We start from the raw sequence: 24,051 nt of genomic DNA, 5'->3' as shown, positions 1-24,051 counted from the left end.
TACAGAATAATCCTTTCTCAGAAGAATTTTGCATTGCAGACATCACACTTCTTACACAAATACTCACACTAAATCCATGCACATGTGGGCTTTGGCTCAGTTTCTTTGACTTTTAAGGATGGTTTACCAGTCTAAACAGATGATTGGTCAGGACAATGATCCCACACTGTAGGATTAGAATTGCATTTATCGATATCTTGTTTTTTCTCCCTGATGACCTAAAAGGCTTTTATGCCCCTCATACCCTGTTAAAGACCAGTAAATTGATTTTCTAGGATTTAGAAACTGGCCTTCCATTTGAAACTTGTTAGTCACACACTATTGTCCCTGACCTAAGACAGGTTTCTATATATTTTATCAAATCCTGTGCCAGATCACCTTATCAAATCCAAATCCTTTTTAACCCATCATCAAATTTGTTGGGTAGTTTGTTAGTTTTAAAAAGTATGTTGTTGTTATTTGAAAACATAATGACAGATTCAGTGTGGAATTTTTTTTTTAGTCATGAAGTTTAATGAATTAAATGTATTTTATCCATTCATTATCTATACTGCTCATTCACTAGAGTGGTTTATCCTGTGGGAATTGGCCCTAGTCCCCATGCGACCATGTGTAGCTTGATTGCCAGCTTTGATTGGTTGCCTGATACCACAGCTCTAGTTGATACTATGCAGAGTCTGGTTGCAAAACCTGTAACACAAACAGATGTGAGCATTACAGATTTAACTTACAGCTTTCAAGCTGCTCAACAGCTGCTGCTACATACCTACCAGAGCAAAGAGTTCCTGACACACCACATAAAGCAGGGTGATGGTCGGACACAACAGTACTTAATGGAAGCCCAAAGCAGACCGATGCTGACCATCGACTTAGTGTGTCAAGACTCTAATATGCTTTTTTGTGGCTCTTTTGTGCAGCAACTTGTTAATGATGTGAGTCACTCTTCAGTCTTGGACACAAAATGGTCTGTTTGTTTCTGGAGGGTCAAACAGGGACAGTAAAAGATGAGACTTTAATGTTTGAGCAGCTAACATGATTTGATAATGGATTATGCATTGAACTGTAGCTGCAGGCGTAGGGCAGTCAGTGAACAAAGGCTACTCAGTCTGTCAAGAAATGTTTTATGTTTTGGAGGAAATATTGCATTTGAGGAAAGCTTTTATTTACAACATTGTATAACAGGTATTTCGTGTAAGAGTGTTACGTGTTGCTACACTGATAGTGCTGCAAGGCAGCAACAATGAGGCCATTGTAATGTGCTTACACAGGTAATATTCAGCACTGTTACAATAAAGCCAGCAGACTTAAATCTCCGCAGAGAAAGATGGGACTTTGAGATCACACTGCTCTTGCCCTTGTGATTATCATAGATATTAACTCAGGGGAAAGAAGTTGAACTTGCAGTTAAACACTGGCCATTTCAAAGATAGCCTTGAGCAGTTAACATTCACCAGGCGTCTCCCTTCTCTCCTTCTGGAGCTGATGTGTTGACGTCTGCAGGGTAGGACAGAAAGCCTGATGAGGGTTTTAGCTCAGCAGACCTGTCACTCCAACAAGGCTCTCTTCATCCCTAGACACGCTCAATGATTAACCCCACAAAACGTCATCATTTCTTGTCTCCTCTCTCTCCCCTTCATCCGTCCTCTGTGCCACCATATCGCGATCTGGCACATTTTGTTTCCTTTTGTTCCTCCACTTGTTTCCCATTTTCATCTTTTAAATTCTGTTACTGACTCTCTGTTAGTTCACATTACTGCCCTCTCACCCCAACTCCCTTTCTTTCTGTCAGCATTCTCTCTGCTCTCAGTCTTGTGTCCCACTTCTTTCTCCTGCTCTTTTTTTTCCTGCCCACTGACTTAACCATCCACCATCTTTTCTTTCTTCTTGTCCTTTCCTCTCATCTCCATTGATTCCCTATCATTGTGGCAGCCGGTACTTTCTTTCCTCACCCTGCCCTACTGTGTGGCACCCGCCTCTCACTGCTGACTCATCAGTTGTTTTGGGGGAGTAAAGTAAAGCTAGATGAGCTTGCTTCCCTCTCCTGATGGGAAAGGAACGCGCCACTAACTTCAATATGAGCTCCAGGCTTATTTTCTCTGGCCATTTGCTGTGTACTGTACGTGTTTGTATGGGTGTGTGATTGACTAAGATTAGTGTTTTCAGGTCCTTAGATGATAAAGATGATGATAAAACAACTTTGCACAATCCACTGCCACAACACAACAAAATATCATTATATTTACTCCTTATCTGCAAAAGTGCAGATAGGGAGTAAGATACACGCATAAGCTTCTTAGAACAGACACATTTTCATATCAAGGTGTTCCACTTCCATTCATACTACAACAGACAACAAAAAACAAAGTTGTGTGGATCAGATAAAAACTGGAATCAAATCAAAGACAGAAGGCAGGGTGACTGAAGCAATCCAGTTGGCTCTTGAAAGTAACTGACAGCAGATGTTGGTCCCTGATCGCTGCATGCAGAAAAAGAGTTTTGGCCATTACATGCTCACTAATTAGCTGCACAGAGGAAATGTGAGTCTGTGCTTCATTGTTTACTTGTTCATAAACAGTGGCCTGCAGCAGTCAGTTAGCTAGTTGTTGTTACTTTGGGTTTTGGAGGGGGGAATGTTACTCACTAGGACATATAAAGACTGATAACAAGCAGTACCTCACAAAACAGGCTTTTGTAATTTAATTGGACTCAGGTGTTCCATAAGGCATTCAAATCCATCCATGGTTAGCCAGCCTTGATCCATCTTCCTAATGGTCGGCCTGAGGAGGACAGCTGTATCAGGATTAGGAGGATACCTGCTCAGATGGGAGCAGAGACAAGCATGACAAGTTTCCCTATTATTTTTCACCTACCTGTTTGTGGTACATAGAATTGTCTTTTATGATTACCTTGAATTTGATTTGATCAAAGAAATCCGTGTATTATGTTAAACTGTCATACCAATGTCAGGCTAACATACTGTATGTGTGGAAAGAACAGCTGTAACACTGCTCAGAGAGACCAGCTCCTTCTCTAGGCTTTTCTTGGCTCTTTTTGACTTACCTGGAACAATTCCTTACTGGTAATGGTACTGTATATGATAGATCACAGAGTTTGTTATGATGGTGAACATTCAGTGAAGGCTGAGTGCATGTACAGTACGTATGTATCAGGGTAAGCATGCATGCCTATCACAAATGCCTAGTGCAATCACAGAATGGCTCATTACACCAGCTGGGAGTGTGTGGTCCTGTGTGTATGTGCAACTGGTTTCTTACATCAACCGAGCTGATCGCACTTAAAAACCCGTTTATAGACCAACGGTATCGATCAGCTCGGTTGATGTAAGAAACCAGTTGCCCATCGAGGGGTAAAAAAATAAAACGGAAGGCTCAACACCAGCAGCATTAACATTGAAAAGTCTAGTCACTTTATATTTAATCCATATCAAATAGCCAGGAATTCACTATTAAGAAAAACTAAATAAAGATGCTTAATTTAGACTTACCTTCACTTCTTTCTCTTTAGTATGTCCTACCTTTATTGATTGCCACCTCAGAGTAACCCATTGAGTACGGTAAGATTTACATATAAAACACTGGCTTTGGAGGCTTTTCTGCTCCAGTGATGTATTTATTCCCAGCAGTCCTAACTCTTTTTACCTTGTTGGGTGTTGAAAATACTGACTTGAGGGATCAATTTACTGCTGCTGGATGGGAGCCAAACAAGGTTCCAGTCACTCCACAACAGTGTTTTTACAGTAGGAGTGTATTTGCTAAAACCAGGCTAAACCCCAAATTGTTCCATTACATATAGGATAGTGGTGTCTCGAAGCGGTTTTAAACATATCTGCCTGCTCGAAATTGTCTAATTAGACCAAACTCAAAATAGATGTTTGTGGGGAGACAAAGTGAGGTTCACTATTGAAGTACTAATGTCAAATCACTTACTGAGTGCCATGGACCAAGCCAATCATGATGATCAGGCTGACAAATGTGATGCTCAACATGCAGTCATGTAGGTTTTGGCAGTAATGCTGGCCATCATTTGGATGGGCAGCGACAGAAATGGGCACTCGAGTTGAATGTGTTTTCGTGACTTTAAAATTATCACCAAATCACAGTTGGAGATAATAAGTAAATGGTCTATTTTGTCATTTTGATGTTTATAAGTAAACACAGACACAGGTGCACACTAAGAACACCACTAGAGTAGATTTTGGCAAGAGAAGCTGGTAAATACTGGGAGCTCAGTTCCTGGGCTTCAGCTCTAATAGGCACTACACAGTAGGCAGCTTGAACAGTAAAAGGTGTTGTGCTGAGAGCATCATAAGTTTAAGTTGCACTCCTGTGACTTATCTCATGCCATTGCTTCTCTCTTTCTGTGTCCTGTCACCACTGAAAACAAACAAAAAAAAAACAAAAACAAAAAAAAAACAGAAAAACAGTGCCTGTCTCTGCCCACTCTAAAAGTATCAAATCACTGTGTTACAATCAGACAGACCAGTGCAGGAATGACTTTGACCTTAGCTGGTGTCAGATGCAATAATCAGCCGTGCTCTGAAATGAATGATAAGTAGTCTCAGAGTGCTCACAGCAAGACTGAGGGAGAGAGTGGAGAGAGAGAGAAAGACGCGTTTCGCTCCCTGGTGTCTTCCTCGCTGCTCTGTGTTCACAAGCCTTAAATCAGGATTTACTACTGCAGCGTTAAGTCCTGCCACGTCCATCTGACAAGACTAATCTTGTGCTAATTACAGTGAAAAGAACTCCAATTAGCACCGACACATGGGATTACCCGGGAAATGAGGAGAAATGTTTGTCACCTGTGATCCTGTCACTACATCCCCTGCTGCCGTGGTGAAAATGGCGATAGTAACATAGTTACTAGTTGTAGTTTGGAGCATGCCTCCTCAATATATAATAATTTCCTTCATGTCTGTATATTTGGGCTTTATTGATATGAGAGTGGAGCATGAGAAATGTGAAGTGAAATGAATGTGAGATAAACAGATCACTAATGAGTCTGTAGCGTGCACTGAATTTCAGCCTGTCTGTCATCTTTAAGCTTACTTTCTAAAGTACATGTGAGAATAAATAAATAAGGATGTGCTTTTGCAACTGTGTGTGCTCCATGAAGTGCTAAATGTTATTTTTTCTTTTATCTTCATGTGCAGCCAAAAAATGGATTTTTCATACCTGTGGGGCTGCGGGCCCTGAGGGCCCGACTCCCACTCAGTGCCTCAACTCCTACAGGAACAGCAATGTCAACGTGACAGTAGGCACCCGAGGGCCCTTCAAAGGCATTCAGATGTGGCGGGTCCCAGAAACTGGCACCTACAGGTAGGACTTGTGCCAGAGTATAAAGCCTCTGAGCGCACAAACATCAGACTTTACCGTTAGTTGTACAACAAATTTCATTCAACGCCTAATCTGCAAAAATTTGATGTTTTCCTAAAGGGTCTCACTGTGTTTACAATCATTAGGTACATACACTTGGACTTGTGAGCACTCAACATGAGTATACAGCATATGTAAGCTCTCATTTTGAACCATCAACACACTCTGAACAAGTCACATTTTTCACAACAATGCAGTCTCTTCTTTACACCCACCTCCACTCCAGTGTGCATCAGCAGCAATCTTCCACAAGCAAACCAAGAATTGCTCAGATTCTTGTAGAAAGGAGCAGAGGCTGGAGTGATGGCAGCTAAATACCGTGATTCACTCTTCACCTGACTCAGAAATCCAAAAACCACCCACTTCCGCGACTATGCTAGTGGCCTCTAAGACTTTCAAATGCATCGAGAGTCAGTCTTAGCAACTTGACCTCAAACTGTATACTGCTCCAGGATTAATGCTGTAATGTTCCACCTGTGGGCATACATGACAACATAAGTTGTTTAACTACCCTCCTACACACACACAGAAACAAACAGGCATGCCACTGTACTCTCTCACACACACACACACACAGACAGAACACTAAGCTCAGCCAAAATCCTTGAGTCTTAAAATAAACAAAAAGCGTGGACAGCACTGTCTTAACACATGTCCTGAAAAACACCTTCTGTCTCCAAACAAACTCCACACTTGTGGTCTTGGTCTGCTTTAGCTGGCGGAGCCTGTAAATGAAGCTGACAGACGGCCACAGAGATGAATATGCGCTCTGCATCTCCCAAAAGTCATTAGGCAAACAGCTGAGGTAGCTACTGAGCACTGGGCAACGTTCTCTCTCTCTCTCCCCACCGAGCTCGACCACCAGGGCAGAGAAATATCGAAGTGCTCCCAAAATCCAATCAGGTTTTTTTTTTTTCTGGCAAGAAAAGTGGAGCATTTGAAATTTGTGTTTACTGCCATAAAGGTGTGTGTTCGTTTGCTCTGTTTCTGTGTGTTTATGTACCCATACACTGTGTAGTCACTGTAGCCTAATTTTTTGCTTCTGAGTAGCATGCCATACTAGATCAAATGTTTTGATTAAAGACGCCTGTGATGGAGGCGCATTTGAGTGTTTCCAAATTCATGTTGGCTGTTATTTAAGGTTCACAGGGGGGATAAATGAGGCCTGTTTATCAACCTCTGATAAACAGGATTTCTGATAAACACGTACTGTATAGTTCATAATTGCAATATATGCATCATCACTTCAACAATATAGAAATAAGATCAAATTCTTTTGTTGGTATATATGTTCATACTCATGAAAACCAAACGCAGTCCTACCTCTCCTGTGTCATCAACATAATTATCCTGCTAATGAGTTCTTTTATTTGTGTTATTGTTCTTGTGTGTCTACGCATTTGTGTGTGTTAAACCTCAGGATCACGGCCTACGGTGCAGCTGGTGGTCGTAGCGTACTGGCCATGAGCAGGTCACATGGTGTTTACATAACCGGCGACTTCTTGCTGAGAAAAGGCGAGCTGCTTCACATCCTGGTGGGACAACAAGGCGAGGATGCATGCCCCAATGTGAGTGCTTCTCAATTCAATGTAGAGCCAGTGAATAGATATTCAGTACCATTTGATAATCTGTAGTGTACAGTTTGTCACAGAAGCATGATACGCTTAAAAGTGAACAATTATAATGCAGATTGACTGTATGGATTTAGTGTGAAAGTGCTGTAAATGCTGCATTAATTAAAGTTTCAGGTTTATCTGGACTCACAACTGTAACTGTCCACTTGCTTATAAATGTGATTGAATTATATCATTGCCCTCATTATGAAACTACATAGCAGAGCAAGGGAATTTTAAAGTGAGACTCGACATTCTTTAACAATCTCATGACTTTAAGGGACCTTGTATACCCCTGACAGATCCCTAGATCTCACTTTGAATACCTGTGCTCTATTTTGTAGCATTTTATGGTCACCTCCGACTGTTTAAATCTGCGATCGAAGCTTGTACCATTGTCTTTCTTAAGCTTGCTTGTGTTCTTTTGCCAGGGGGGGTTGTCATCCGTTATGCTCTCGAGTTTCTTCTCTGGCAGCAACACAGCATGCTTCCCCTCAGTTCACAGCACTGAGACTAAAACCCTCACGATTTCTCTAGTCGCCAGTAAATCCATCCATCATCTGCTATTTAAACTTTCAAAAATTTGGTCTAACCTGACACTGACATGGGGAAAATGCATTGCTGAGGTTTGGCACTCATCAAAAAAAATCTGGAAATTAGCATAATGTTATCACTGAGGGAATCCATCTGTCTCTGTGTCATTGTCTTCATATTCACATATAGACACCTAAAGCCATCTCCAGCTTGACAAAAAAGGAGTCAAAAAATGCTCTACCTTTTCCTTTAAGAAATGGAGTCCATATTAATATCAGCCACAAGTTATACAAAGATATGCTATAGTATATTGACAGTAGTATCTTCTATATAATAAAGTCATATTAATGATCAGTTTAGTTTTACGAAGGTCAGAAGAGGAAGTAAAAAAAACCTCAACATGAAATGAAACGTTTACATTATATTTTTCACAAATGAATTATTGATTTATGTTTCAATGATTCACACTGTAGCAGCTCTTCTTGCATCATTATGGGATATGAGTTCAAGGCAGCTTAAATGATATGTTACGTTTTATTCTCCAGAGGCAGAATGTGTAGCTTAGCATGAAGGGGGCTTCACCACTGTCATCAAACTATTAGTGTTTAAACAAGCTGTCATGAAGTGCTCAGTACAGCAGTGAGGGCCTGGGTTGTTTCTGCGTGAGACTGAAGCCATGTAAGGTTCCTCTTATTTCCCCACAGTCCTGACAGCACGAGGTAGGGACTCTCTTCAAAGGGTCTCTCTAAAAGTGATTTGTGTTCTAAAAGAGTTTTCTCACACCTAGCCCTCCCTCTGGCGAGAAAAATGACAACGCCCTCCCTCCTTCTCCTGACAAATACTCACTCTTTCCCTGCACATATAAACAGCATCCGGACACACACACACATACACACACACAGATCTGTCGTCCTTTCTCAGACACAGACTCATCTTTAAAGGTACGCACTACAATGATAGAACAGGCTGAGAGGGAGAAACAGTGAGGAAGACTCCTAGAACATTTGAATGTGCTCTCTTTTACCCTTCTACCTGTCAGTCATAGTCACTGAAGTCCCACCCCCCTCAGAGTTTCAGTTCAGACTGAGGAGGGAGTTGGAGAAGCAATGAGTGTCTGTGAGCATGTATTTGTGTGAGGGTGGGATGTGCACACATACAGTATGCCCTGTTACTCTCAGAGTAGGACTGGCTCCAGGCCGTTCAGCATGATGGCACACACAGGACAGACACATCAATTCACTAACTCTCAGCTGTGGCAAAGTCCCTGCACCTAACATCATTTTTCGATAATTCTTAAACTGATTTCAAACCCCTTTAAGATAAAATGCATCATTTTCAAACAATCTAACCTACAGAAATGATCATTACTGTCATCGTAGTAAAAATGGACTCAGTCAACCAGGTAACATAAATATTTTATCGAGTATATTAACAAAGAGAGGCATGTGCAACAAACCTGAATATCTTTAGCAGGATAATTAGTGTTTCCAGTGACAGTGAATTCAGTGGATATAAGTAATTCATTTCATTTTTGCAAATTACATTACAGAAAAGGCAACTGTGCTACAACAGTATCATAGACTTACAGCCATGTAAAACAGGTTAAATAGAAAGTCAGCAAACACTCACACCACACTGCAGTTATCTTGTACGGACAACATTGGTCCTTGCTTTTTGGTTCCGTTGTGCAGCTGTGTGTTCCTGCTCACCGTTATAATGCTTAAACCTTGGACTCACTGCAGCTGGGGTTTGGCAACCGCTCAGCCATCTCATACACGACTGACATCCATGAAAGCAATTCTTCAGTGAACTGACATCTCTCTCCTTCCCTGCAGTCCAATGGCATACTGAATAAGATCTGCCTGGAACAGAGCGGCCCGATGGTGAACAAAACCCAAGTGAAGGGGGGTGCAGGAGGAGGTGGCGGTGCTACATATGTGTTCAAGGTAAGAAGATGCTTTGGTAACAATGCACTCAGGTAACAAGGACATATTTTTATACTTGACATTTAGAAACTCAGGTGATGTGTAGAGATTTTGATTTGTTTGAGAATCCAGTAAAAAAAAAAAAACAGCTATATTTCTCTATTGCATCAATTAAAATTCATATTACACTGCAGGATTTGGGAATATTCAAATGACATGGTATTACCAATGTACAGATTAAACTGGCTTGTAGCTGTACATTTAGCACATAATGAAACAGTTTTCCCTTAAAGAAGAGAAGCCTTTGCATACAGTAAACATAACTGTAAACAATAATGACCCAGGTGGACAATGGTGTGTACTTCCCACTCATCATCGCTGCTGGGGGAGGTGGCCGGGGTTACAGCAGCCAATCAGAGACCCAGCTGGAGCAGATGGACTATGACCCCAGCCAACCAGGACGCAATGGGAAGGCATACGCAGCAGGTACAAAACACACAGCTTTGAGGTGTGTTGATACCATTTGTCTGTGCGTGTGCAGCTGATTGTGTGTTGGCTTGTCTGAGGAAATACAGTATACAGTACCTTTATTGACTGCGGTTAAGTATTTGTGAAAGTGTGTAGGAGATCCTGAGACCATGATACAAGTACTGTAGTACCGACAGCTTCAACTGATGGCCTGAAGTGGAATTGTTGCATTTCTTCCTACAATTATAAACACATTTCTGTGTCCTGGAGACATTTAATTCTAACTTCCATATACAGTACGATCCACCTCTGTTTGTTTTGTTTGATAAAAACAAAACAGTGTGACCTTACTCGTGATTATTCATATCAAACACTTCCATCATTGCTGGGCAAAACTGCCAGTGTAATGTTACATCCCTGCACTCTGCAGGTTCCATTATTCATGTGCTCAGTGTTGACTAGCCACCTGGAAACATGAGATATTGATTTTTACATCTTCACAAAACCCAAGGTTTACTTTTGAGGAAACAGTGAAGGATTGAAATATTCACTGTGTGTGTGTGTGTGTGTGTGTGTGTGTGTGTGTGTGAGGGTGTGTGTGTGTGAGGGTGTGTGTGTGTGTGTGTGTGTGTGTGTGTGTGTGTGTAGGGGGGGTTGCTACTGTGGTGAGATGTGTTTTTTCTTTCAGTTGTTTGTATCTCTCAAGCTTCAGAGGAAGGAAGTAAAAGGGGAAAATTGAATTGTCTAGTGTAAGGGAATATGTGAGGATTAGTTTTAATTTTATTAGTTATAACTTTCAACTTATGTTACCTGGTCTCTTTTAAGGGATTTTGTGATGTTTTTGCGGTCTCTGCTGTAACCTGTGTTTTTTCCACTAATTGGGACTTGGCATGTATGTTTGTATGTGTCTGAGTGCGTGTTCTCCTCTGTATGTGTGTGTGTGTGTGCGTGCCTATAGACATGCTACATGCATTTCTTCAGTTTAGCAGCAAGTTTTCCTTTCTGTGCAACCCTCTTTCCCTCTTTCACACACACAGTGATTGGTGGCCTCGCATCATATCAAATATATGTCTGTTGACAGGTGGAGGTGGAGGTTGGAATGACAGTGCTCCTGTCAGTCAGGGTGGCAGACCACTAGTGCTGGGGGGCCAGGGAGGGCAGGCCTGTCAAAAATTCTGGCAAACCCGTGGCGGCTTCGGGGGCGGCGGGGGAGGCTGTATGTCCGGGGGTGGTGGTGGAGGCTACAGAGGTTAGTCCAAGATATTTCCAAGTTTTTTCTTAAATGTCCAGAGAAAGTAAAAAATATAACTACAGGTCAGTTATGAATAAACATACGTCTTATGCTGACGTTATATTCTAATTGTGACAGTGTGACATTTACTGTGCTCTTAAATGTTTTTGTTCATTTGCTATTTAAAATACTGTGCATTAATTGTAAATATGACACCAAGGTTTGTCAGTGTGTTGTTGCTCTGATTGTTTGCAGGTGGTAACACCTCAGTAGATAATAACCCCAGACATGACGGGGATGATGGCACGTCTTTCCTTGGTCCAGAAGGAGAGCCCTTCCTTTATCCTCTGAAAGGTATTGCAGAAGGATTGATTCTATTTTTTTTTTTTTAAATTATGTTTGTACTTTACAGGATGAGAAAACTTTTTGTAATTGATATTTTAAATTTTAAGTTTTTGTTGTCACTTCTATGACATCAAATAAGGATTTCATTAAATGTGCAGCATGTATGGAGAGTGGTTCCACGGATAGCAGAGACTTCATTTGAACCAAACCCAGAACCATTATTTTATTGATTAACATACCTTCAGGTACAGAGAAGGAACTGGTCAATAATCTGCTCAGTAATATTGTATATTGTAAACCTGTTGACCCACGTCTGCTCTTTACTTGTTACAGATTTGAGCTTGACAGAATACTCTGTCTGAAATTTCAGCAGTAGTGATAAGCTTGTTGACTGTCCATACATCATCCAAAATTCCCTCTTCAGCTCTATAGAGAAGTGGAAAAGGGGGGAAAATGGGAAATAGACATTGAAGTGCTTTTTAAAATTGTCTTCAGTTTGGGTGTAGTATGCACTCCTATCTCTCTTCCACTGAGCTTTAATAGGGGTGATGCTGTCTAGCGAGGCAGTGCCTTTTTCAACAACCACAGTCCTCAGTTTATCATTGACCTTGCTCCATTTTCTCTGCGGTAGAATGACTTCAGAATGAATCTCAGCTGTGAATAACACATTTTTTTTCAAACTGCATAGAATCTTTCATTTAAATTGTACATTACCCACATTCCTCGGTGTTTTGATCCTAGCTACTTAACACTTTAGCCTTGCTGGTATTGTATTTATTGTTAATTACATAAAGGTATTCTATGAAGTTCACAATTTTATTTTTTAGCAGCATACAGTAGGTCAGTAAGAGGATTGTAAATTGTAAACATAATACTCACTGAAGTCCCTCAGCCTAAATGACAACTCTCGATCTAACTAAGCTCTTTTGTGCAAATGAAATGATGCAGAGCATTTAGTGGACAAGTGTCCAAATCCTTTCAAACCCTTTCACCCTGTGTAAAGGGTTGTATTTGTCTTCAGTACTGATGTACACCTACTCACATTAAAGTGGAGACTTAAATGTAAATAAATGACTCAAAAGTAAATCTTAATTGTAGTATTCATTTTTTGGTTTTACATTGAATGCGTCAGCATTTAAATACTACAGTGAAGCACTTTTTCAAAGTAAAGACACAAGGAAAAAGAGAAACAAAAAAACAAAAGAAAAGTTAATAAAATCCAAAACATAAAATAGAAAAGAGGGAGTAGGGCCAAAACAACAATGCAAACAGTGCTGGCCAGGCCTTAATTGGATGTTCGTTGTCCAGCAACAATTTCCACATGCCAGCAGTGTCATGACAAAAATATTCACACATTATATAGCAGATAATAAAGAGAGACATCAGAAATTAATAGTCTACATCTGCCTACACATTTGTTTTATGATTAAAATTTTATATTCTTGCATAAACATGCTGTTCACTTCCAGAAAACACAGTAGCAAAGCATAGTAGAAATTCACTTGTATGCAAGAAAAGAGAAAGAAAGTGATTTATAACCAGTGAATTACCAAAAGGCCTGAATCTTTGCCATAATACACAAAATGGCATATTTTGGCTCTTGTATCTGTAATTTCATAGCATTAAAGATTAACATCAGAGTAAAGGTCAGATTTGAGGGCATGTGTGGTTTAAAGCTATAATAACAAATGGCTATGGCAGTAATTTCCTTCTCAGCTTGAACTGCATAGGCAGGTTTGCAAGCTCAAATAAAAACAGCAGGTGATGCCGGCCAACCCTGCTGTGTCTGCTAAAGGGCCTGAAAAAAGGATCAAAAATCATTCCATTAATATTGACAGAGGCAGCCAGTTTGCAATACAGTGCCCTAATCCAGCCTGAATACTGCCCTGGTTCAATACCAGTATGCAAGAAGAAAAATACAGATAAGGCCACACAATCACCAATCAGACTGTGGTCAGTAGATGCTGGAAGGTGCTGGAGAAAACATGCATATATTAGAGTTATTAAAATTGAATCGAACATGAAGATGGCATGGGAAGTCCTAAAGCAAACATTTAGTCAACAAACTAATCAACTTGCACACTTTTCTATGTAGAGTTTTAGTATATGTGAAGCAGTCTGTTCTCATATACTTGTAAATACTTTACATTCTTATAGTTTTATAGTTTTTTATTCTTGCATTGTATCCTGTGTGTCTATACCTTACTGCTGCGACAAAGAAATCTATTGATCTATCTATCTATGTATCTATCTATCTAACTTATAAAAGGAATCTTGACTACAGTTTGATAGTTGCAAAAGTTTTATATGAGGCATTGAATTGTATCATTGAACCAAAGGAAAGCATGCAGACAGGTGCAGGAATATTTGAAAACTCCAGCAGAGAAGGCACCATCACATTTGTTACACCAACAGAAGCGTAACATGGAGGACTCAACATGACTGTCTAAACATCAATACACACCCAGACACATTAGTATGTAGTCAACATCTATATTTGACACATTTGTATTCTGTCTTTAAAATGATTTTTTCTAGGATAGATTTATGTATTTGTACTTATAAAGCTGATAACAGAATAATGAGAGAAAATAGATTGTGCAGATGAGTGCATTTGCTTTGCTTACTAAACAGTGCAAGCTTTCACAGACAGCCCATAAATAATTCTAGTTAGAGTGATTTGTCCCTGCCTGTTGTGTTTACAACCAAGAGAATTGGTGTATTTTAAAATTAAATAAAGGATGTTGTAAAATCAATTTAATACTGTTTATGGCACTATGAGTAGTTGCAGGTTGCCATGAAGGATAGAAAATCTGCAGCCAAACAACACAGCAGATCTTTTCACCAATTAAAACACCGACAGCCAGAAGCCATAAATTCATGTAGTTTAAAGTAAAATCAGACAGCTGTGAAAATGTGCAAACTCACAGGCTTCCATACAAACATGATGACCAGCCATGGGTTGATTCACAGTGTACAGTTTGTACTTGCTGAGTGGATTTTTAATTATGCTGGTGATGAAACAGAGAGCACAGCTGAAGACAAGTTTAATATGAACAGTTACGCTGTGGGAATAAGCCCTTTCACCATGAAGAGAATTCTGGTGCCAGCTGGATCCAAACCCTACCAGACCACGGCAGCACCAAATACCTGAAGAAATTATTTGAATGGCATTTGCAGTATGATTTGTCACATACACCAGTCACATTTACAGTAACCACTGCATGATCCAATCATTCATACCTGCATAAAAGCTCACTATGTTTTTGACTGCACTGTAAATGATGCTTCTTAAACACCCATTTGGCACAACACAACTCAAGTTGATAAAATATATTTAATACATAGTTGTCATGAGCAAGCCTGATAATTAGACTTGGCTGCCATTCCAGATGTCTGAATTAGGTGTAAATTGTTGAATGAGCCACCACATTGGGAGATGATGATGCTGTAATTATCTATTAGAGAGGTACCTCTGTAGATTGCGATGATGCTGGGGAGAATAAAGCATAGAACAGTCATTTGTATATTTTGCTTTGGGTCACTAGTAAACTTGTGAATTATGTTGAGTTATTTCATGCAGTGTTATTGGACTTTTATTTAATTTATATGTGTGTTTGTCCTGAAGCTATGGAGGGAGATGGTGAGGTGATCATTAGTACGGTGCAGAACTGCAGCCATTGCGAGAGCGGTGAATGCCATGAGATCAAGGACAACATCGTCTGCTACTGTGATGACGACCTCATCTTGGCACCAGATGGGGTGTCCTGCATCAATGCTACAGGTCTGACATATGTTATTATACAACCACACACTATTTCTCTCTCCTCCACACGAATATGTGAAATTAATCCAAACCTAGAAATAAATTAAGCTGAATATAATTACACCTGTTGTAGGCCCAATGAATAGATAATTAATTAATCTACAAAAGTAATTAAGCCTTGGAGGCTCTGTACTTTATTGAATCTTTATCTGAGGAAACGTTTTTTAATAGTGCCTTAATCATTCATAATTATCATCAATCTGTTGGATAAGCTAAGCCGTTAATCAAAATGGATACACCTATGGCAGTATTAGCTGGGGGTTTTTTAAGTGTTAAGTCCTCTTCTCTTCTGTTTTTTTTAATTTATCACTGAGCTTCAGTCAGATAAAAGCTCTTTATCATGTCAAGGATTTGGGATAAAAGGCTTCATCTGGATACTCATGTAGTGACATTATACAGCAGATTTAGAATACGTTTCATAACGAGCTTAATGAGCCTAAGGTGAGTTAGGTAAGGTAAGTTGGCTCTCTCATTAGACCATGTCAACCTTGACTAAAAATTAGTTTTCATTTTTCAAGCTGTGTCAGCTTGGTATAAACTGTAGTAAAAGAATGTAGACAAACCCTTGCTTCTTTAATTATGGCTTCTAATATCAAATTAATAATGAATTTATTTACGTAGATCTAAACTGAATTATTATGGTGGAATGTCACTTCTTAATTTGAAGGAAAGGAACAAAGCTATTACCACCTTAATAATATCTTAATGACCTAGAGTGCCTCCTTGCCTTATGATTTGCAAATCTGTTCTCAATAATAGGAAACAGCAGATAATTCTATGATGCCAGGTCATAAAAGGTCACAATCTCAATGTGGTGTCTCTCCATGTGCACATTTGTTCCTCAGCTTAGACAAGTGAGATCTCCCCTCACCACTGAAAAGGGATTGAGATTCGCCGACTGTCGCTGCTCCTAAGCTCTGTTGTGTCATCGCTTTCACATCATTAATTAAGTTGGCGATCAGAGTGGTGAAGTGAATGTTAATACCCCTCCGAGGGAGATGACAACTGTGCAATGCTGTTGTTTCCCCTTGTCTTGCAGAGGTGTCCCTGCTGCCTCCCCAGCCATCCCTCTCCCACCTGGCATTGGGTCTGTCCGTGGGCACCTCAGCGCTCATCGCTGCCCTGCTGCTGGCTGTGTCTGGAGTCATGATTAGTAAGAACTGTCACACATTAGTCAGTTGCTTAATTCATTCAGCATCTATACCTGCTTATTCCTAACCAGGGTCCCAGGGATCTGCTGGAGCCTATCCCAGCTCTCTTTGGGTGAAAGGCAGGGGTCCACCCTGGACAGGTCACCAGTCCATCACAGTGTTTTAAACCTTCTTGCTTTGAGGCAACAGTGATAACCACTTTTAAATATAATAATAGTAGTTTTCAGGAAACATTTGGAAACATTCAAAGGAGAGTACAGACAGACTATACGAGGAGACTCTGTGGCAGCTGATGCTCTCTGTGATAAACCCTGCTGGCTGCTGTTTTTCTGACCCTGGGGTCATTTGCCCACAACACTGTGTAAGATTAATAATTTTCCATTCAAATGAAAAATAAAAAAAATTCAATTCTTGGTATGTCTAATACTACTAATTTATGTGCACAGGTGCATCCTTAATATAATCAGTGAATCAGAAGATTTAACCAAAGCCTATAAACAATGATCTACCCCACAAAATTAATGTCATTGATGTCCAGAGGCAGACAATTTGTGATCGCGAGCTAGCCTAGTAGCTATAAACCCAGATGTTTGCTTCTGGAATAACAGCTGTTGAAATCACCCTCTTTGCTCACTTAAAACACTGAAGGCCTTTTGAGTGAGTGACCCACTGAGGCACAAAATATACAATAGCAGTTACATTCAGATTCATTTATATAACAGCAGCAGCTGTGCACAATGCGACCAAAGCGTTCTTATGTGTGTGCTTCAGTGACACCCCACAGCACATTCAAACTACGCTGCTCTGTGCTATAAAAACCCTATACGAAACAGACATTTTATCTGTTCTTAACGCTAAGCTGTTCAATTGTAAAAACCTACAATATCTGAAACATTTTACTAATCCTGGTGTAAACCTAAATTATGCACAATAAATTGTATAGTAAGGAAAAATACAGGATTAAAATAAATACTGGATCATAAAATATAGTTTAGTCAGCCACAGACTAGAAGACTAGTGAAAGAATTACATTCATACCACTGCTTTTCATTGTACAGTAGTAACTGTTTGTGACGTGGAGGTATCAAAGATACTCCACAGATATTTAGTAGTTATAACAAAGATTATAATCAGGCTATGTTCTGTGTCCTCTCCTGAACATGTTAAAATCAGTATAGTTTTTAGTTGAAGATAGTTAGACAGTAACTAAAGTAGAGTGAAGTTAAAGTGAAGTTAAATTTCATCTAAAATATAATAAAATTAGCATATTTGCCATAAAGTCTTCTAACGAAAAACGATCACTTTTCTCTGGGGTGCCAATGGAGTGTCTTGCCTAGGGCAGCAAAATATTCATCAGTGAGCAGACCAGTAGGAGTGTTTGTTTTGCCAATTAGAAAAGAAGCTGCCTTTCTACCCTTTATGCTCTCGGATGACTGATGGGAGCTGCATATATGTGCAGTTTAAAGCTGTGGTTCCCATTCAGAAGTCATGAACCTTCCAAAGTGCTTTCCTTATTCACTCTGTAGCTACCTACCTACCCCCCCCCCCCCCCCCCCCCTTAGAAAATAAATAGAAATTTACAATGAGACATTTATCAATCATCCTCTATCGTACCTGGTTGTAATTGTCACATCTACAAAATGCAATGAATTATGGGATTGTGAGGAGCATGCCATGGACACTTTTTTGTTCCAGTGCTGGAGCTTTAATGGTCACTATATATAATTCATTAACAACATTGTGAAATATAAATAATTACATATAAGTATCATAATTATATACTATACTATCACAACATAACACTCAAATACAATGTCAACACACTACATAGTAAATATGGAGTGTTTTTGGCCACAGTCATGTCCTTCTGTATAGAACAAAGACTCTTTGTTTCAGCACGGAGGATACAACCAAGAGAGACATGGGGAAAATGGGAAATCTGTTTTTGCCAATGATAAACAGCCAGACTGCTACTGTATGTCTGAGAGGTTCACACAAACAGTGTCCTCTGTTTGCACATTTGACACGTCCTCTCTCTCACACAACGTCCTTCAGTGTGTGACCCGGTCCCTCTCACATGGCACTTAACACGTTGTTGTCAGAATAGGAAGTGAGCCTCACAGCCAGCACAGACGTCCTTCTGCCCGCCTGCTTTCAGACTATTACAGCCAGACATATGCACTCATTGAGCCATCATGTCCCCCACACGCACCCACACCCTCTCTCATACTTACATACTGATGCACACACCCAGACTCCTACCGACACTCTTGCACACACATCAGTAGAGGAGGCAGGAGCAGGCGAGGTGTGGGTCTACCTCTGTGATGAATGAAACGTGCTAATGATGGATGGCTGCTTAGCCGGCAGCTGGCAGCACTCGTACATTAGACACCACTTGGTAAATAAATAATCCTCTGCACATACAGTACATAGGCACACACACACACACACACACACACGCACGCACACACACACGCACACACACACGCACACACACACACACACACACACACACACACAGACAAACAAACTACTCCTCCGCATCTGTGTTCACCAGTGGAGTCTGCTACTTCATACTTTGACTCCACGCTACAGTAAATGCCAAAGAAACTATTGTGCTTTTATTCCACTATATTTCTTTTACAACTTTACTTAGTTACTTAGAGTTACATTTTGTAATCAGATATAAAATACAGTCTAATAATGTGGATGATTATGCAATGGACATGTTTGTTTATGATGAACATTTACAAGACAGGGCCATGTGGAGGGTTTAAAACATACTGTACATACAAAACAGGAGATGTCTGACTATTTTACAATGATGGATTTGACATCAGATACAGAGAAATCAATATTTCCCAGACAGAGGAATTCAATTTAATAAAAAATTGCTGTAATACACATATAGAAATAATAACTGTACAAACCTTCCACTCTGACTGACATTAATACTTTTAACAAGATAATGGGTTCAAGGTTTAGTTTGTTTGTTTTTAAGTGGTGGATATCTCAGCAGTGTAATAAAACTCCTCTTTTGTTTTCATCTCCCCAGTGTACAGACGTAAACACACAGAGCTCCAGTCTATTCAGCTGGAGCTGCAGAGTCCAGACTGCAAGCTCAGTAAGCTGCGGGCTTCCACCATCATGACCGACTACAACCCCAACTACTGCTTCGCTGGCAAGACAGCATCAGTCAATGACCTGAAGGAAGTGCCCCGACGTAACATCTCCCTCACCAGGTACACAAGCCAATAATCCTGTTACTGTGGCAGGCACAGTTGGATCAAATGCAGCTGTGATGAAATGTGGAATTAGTGGTTTCAGGACAAGAGTAGCTGGAAAAACATGATTTAAATAGGATGCACTAATAAATACAGAAGAATAAATGTTTACATATAGGTTGAAATATAAAGTGTCACACTAAAGGAGTGTAAAGTCTACTGCACTGAGAAATAATCCTCCATGTGTTTAGAGTTTACCAGTTTATCATTTGCTTATCAATCTTTGTGATTCAGTATATTCTTGGCCCCATGAATGTTTTCCAGTGTCTAGAGTTATGCAAATCTTGAATCAAGAAAATACCATAGATGGTGTCAAGTTCACAGTTCTGCCCCTCCAACGGGATGTCACACTGTCAGTTACTGTATTTTTGCACTGAAAAGCTGGGGAACAGCTAATTTAGAGGATAAGCTGTTAAAAAAAAAAAAAAAAGACTTTCTCCATGATTATCATTCCTTTATTTATTGGGTATATGTGATTTGACTGCTGTTGTCCTTACAGTGATTTTAGCCTTGAAGTCTCAGCAAAAGCATTGCTCTCTTCAGCTTGATGCCTAAAACATGAATGCATTATACATACATGTGTTTTGTCTCCAGGGGTTTGGGTCACGGTGCTTTTGGGGAGGTGTATGAAGGTCTGGCGGTGGGGATACCAGGTGAACCGAGTCCACTCCAAGTGGCAGTCAAGGTGAATTCTTCGCTAGTGTAATAACTTTTTCCTGATTTCCAAAGGTCAAACTGTGAATGAATCAAATTAAATCCAGAGGCACTTCTAAACTAATTACACATCCTGCACTTCGATCCTAAGATAATTTTTTGTCAGGACAGGAGATCATGAAGGTTCACATCAACAGTTATGTTTTGCATAGCTCTTGACCTATCATGACCTAACCACTTTTATAAACAGACGCATAACAATGACTGTATATAAAATATTTAACCATCCAGTGAACTAAGATTGTGTTTCCCTTTACAATAGACCCTTCCTGAGGTTTGCTCTGAGCAAGATGAACTGGACTTCCTCATGGAGGCTCTAATCATCAGGTAACTGCCTCTTACAAAGGAGTGCAAAACAAAAATTCCACCTCTCATAAAATGTCAACAATGCCATTTCTGATATGTATTTCTTCTGTCCCTGCAGTAAGTTCAGCCATCAAAACATTGTGCGTTGTATAGGAGTCAGTCTGCAGGCCATGCCCAGGTTCATCCTGCTGGAGCTGATGACAGGTGGAGACCTCAAGACTTTCCTGAGGGAGACCAGACCCCGCCTGGTGAGACATATTACCGTATCACGCTCAAGTGCACATTATTGTCAAATTGTGCAATTCATTTATAACTTCATTTACCACTTCCATCCATTCATCCAGCCATGCATCATCTACCACTTATCCCGGCACATCCAGGGTCTCAGTGGGCTGGAGCCAGTCCAAGCTGACAATGGGTGAGAGGCAGGGTACATCCTAGACAGATCACCAGTCACGCGTGGGGCATGCAGATTGCGGCAGGCAGGCAGAACTCGGCATAACAAGCCTGGGTTTTCAACAAAACCCATGTGCAGATCTTGAAAAATAAAAAAACCACCGAATCTGTAATCTTTTGTGCATGAGCTGAAGCTTACGGCACTTATAGTGAATATGAATGTAAGAATAAGCCATACATGCACTTTATAATTATGTTATTCATTGTGGGAAATTGTAAGCTGTGAGTCACTGACCGCTTAGTCCAGCAGTAAAGGACACTGGACACCCTTTGTGTTGTTTTCTGGAAATACCAAACTCTACATTTTAGTTCAGTAAGAAAAGACTTGTACTTGAACACAAATGACTGCAATCTGTGCATGAGGCTTAAGGCACTTTTTATGTTAGGGTGAATACAAGAACACTTATATGCACTTTATTTAGATTTTTATAGCATATATGAATGTAACACTGACATATACACTTTATTTTTATGTTCATACTGTATGAGAGTTCTTATATTATATTATAATATGTATTATATTGTAATTGCGCTCTTCAATAAATTGTAAAACTGTTTAACTCACTTACCAATATATTGAGCTGTGCCTGCCTATTATTAGATTACCTAAGTGGTGCAAGTTGTATTTTCAGGACTATCGTATGGTATCGTACCGTCTCAAATCATATCGTACCACACCACACCACATTGTATCGTATCGTGACGTCCTTAATGATACCCAGCCTTAATGCAAACTCAACACAGAAAGGCCCCAGGATCACACGGTAGCCAAACACGTAAACCTAACCGGCCCACTACCACTCCCATTCTTATTATTATGCCCCAGAAGTGAATACAGATTTTCAAGGAAGTACTCAGGTTTTCTTTACAAATGCAGTGGAACTCATACAAGAGCATTTTTGTGTTGATCTCCTTCTTTTTTTTTTTCTGAAGCCAGTATGTATATCGTTTAATCATCACTCAGTATCACTTTTATCAGAGTATTAGCAGACTCTGAACAATTAGATCATTTTAAAAGTGCATCTGCTAATGATGGTTCAACAGAGCAGCCCTGTGACAAAAATAAAATATAGTTGAGGCTCTATAAATTGTTCAGACTGCAGATGCTTAAACATGTCCTTTTTCAAGCAAAGTCGTCCATGTGTACCACATGGGGCAGTCAAGGGGGCAGCAATCACTGAGATATCAGAGCAGAGGATGTTACAGCCTACACTAAGTGATGTTACACTGTTGAGTGCCACAGTGCAACCAGCATCACGACCCTGAGGCAGCTGCTTTTCTTCCTACTTAACTACAGAAATGTATAAGATAATGTGATAAAATGCCCCAGTCAAAATACTAAAATCGAAAATATCTCTCAATCTGCCTGAAGTCTACTATTTACTGTATATTTTTAATGAAATTAGTTTTGGTGTCATATTTGCTGTAAACTCTATGTCATTCAGGTTAAGCCAGTATAATTCTTAAACAGGTTTTCCCATTGTCACCCATTCATATATCAATTGTGTATAATTCTGGGACTTTCCCTGTCTTGTCTTTCCGACCAGGAGCACCCGTCCAGCCTGACCATGGTCGACCTTCTCAATGTAGCCAGAGACATCGCTAAGGGCTGCCAGTATCTGGAGGAAAACCAGTTTATACACAGGTACTTCACCAGATGATCACACAGTTTGAGTATATTGATTATAAAACAATATATCCTGTATTCCTCCTACCTAAACCACAACCATCAGTGACACAGAGAGAAAGACACACTGTAAACAATAGAAAATGGGCATGCATACGTATGAGATGCAAATGTGTTAAAAAAGAAGAAAATTGAAAAAACACAGACTTGCCTGAATTCATCTGCTGACTTACACTCAGAATTATGAGCTGACTGTATTCATCCAAGTGTAACTTAAGGACTCTGCATGCCTTTTGCTTTTGATAGCAGAAAGGACAGGACAGGTGATGAGTTCAGCATCAGAGCAGCCAAATGCCATGCCTTTTTGACGGCCTGTAGCTAAGACATATCCATATTCCGCTGAACCAGAGGATGTGGCTTAATTTTTAAAGCCTTTTTCTTGAACTCGTCATGCAAGGATCTTTTCTCATGGATGTTCATGAGCAAAGTCACGTACTTACATGTCAAAATGGGAAATGTTCAAAACTGCTCCTACATGTCTGTCTTTGACTTCCTGAGAATTGGCCAATGATAGCCGACGCCTATTAAACCTCTTTTGCCCCAGCGTGACAAGTAAAGCCCCATCAATCCAACTAATGGATGACACTTCTCTGGAGGCTCATGAGCTCTTATACAGCCCACTTTTTTGCCTTCAAACCTGCACTAAAATTCAACCTAACACTGTCCTTGAGACTTATTTTACTTTTAATAGAGGTGTGTTTGCCCAGGGCTGAGTAAAGGGCAGGTGAATGAGGTGGGGTAAAGGACTACTACTACTAAGAAAATCAGAGACTGGTGTGTTTGAGATTCTGTGCCTGCTTCTATGCTGCTGTTTATCTGTTTTTCTGGCCAGTGCATCCTGCAATATGACTCTTTGTTTGCTTTATTTTACAACGGTCTGGGTACTCACAATGGAAATTATAATCACATGGAAAGAAGCACTGCACTGAGGAGAGTCTGCTAGTTTAATGCAACTGCAGGTGTTAAAATAGACTAATAACACAGACTGTTTTCTAAGCGCTGCAGTGAAATGGGTTCTTAAGCAGTTAGAGATGACTGTAAATAAGGTCTACAGTATGAGGCCAGTTAATGTTGTTTTAATAACAGCCTGATCTCACATCACTGTGCTGCATGTA

At 40.1% G+C, this 24,051-nt stretch overlaps 1 protein-coding gene across 1 annotated transcript in view; it reads left to right on the top strand.

Moving 5' to 3' along the window:
* Window positions 1-24,051, top strand: part of alk (ALK receptor tyrosine kinase) — a 319,654-nt gene that overhangs the window by 285,249 nt on the left and 10,354 nt on the right. The window contains exons 13-25 of the mRNA XM_026301074.1: window positions 5,171-5,336; window positions 6,814-6,961; window positions 9,376-9,486; window positions 9,810-9,951; window positions 11,015-11,182; window positions 11,420-11,518; window positions 15,138-15,293; window positions 16,375-16,488; window positions 19,545-19,731; window positions 20,368-20,458; window positions 20,750-20,814; window positions 20,912-21,041; window positions 22,797-22,894. Of these exons, the coding sequence (XP_026156859.1) occupies window positions 5,171-5,336; window positions 6,814-6,961; window positions 9,376-9,486; window positions 9,810-9,951; window positions 11,015-11,182; window positions 11,420-11,518; window positions 15,138-15,293; window positions 16,375-16,488; window positions 19,545-19,731; window positions 20,368-20,458; window positions 20,750-20,814; window positions 20,912-21,041; window positions 22,797-22,894 (1,675 nt within the window). The remainder of the gene's footprint in view (window positions 1-5,170; window positions 5,337-6,813; window positions 6,962-9,375; window positions 9,487-9,809; window positions 9,952-11,014; window positions 11,183-11,419; window positions 11,519-15,137; window positions 15,294-16,374; window positions 16,489-19,544; window positions 19,732-20,367; window positions 20,459-20,749; window positions 20,815-20,911; window positions 21,042-22,796; window positions 22,895-24,051) is intronic.

The sequence above is a fragment of the Mastacembelus armatus genome, chromosome 22 (genome assembly GCF_900324485.2).
Source record: "Mastacembelus armatus chromosome 22, fMasArm1.2, whole genome shotgun sequence".
Lineage (NCBI taxonomy): Eukaryota > Metazoa > Chordata > Actinopteri > Synbranchiformes > Mastacembelidae > Mastacembelus > Mastacembelus armatus.
Note: the sequence above shows the minus strand (reverse complement) of the source record. Positions and strands in the feature narration are given on the sequence as shown.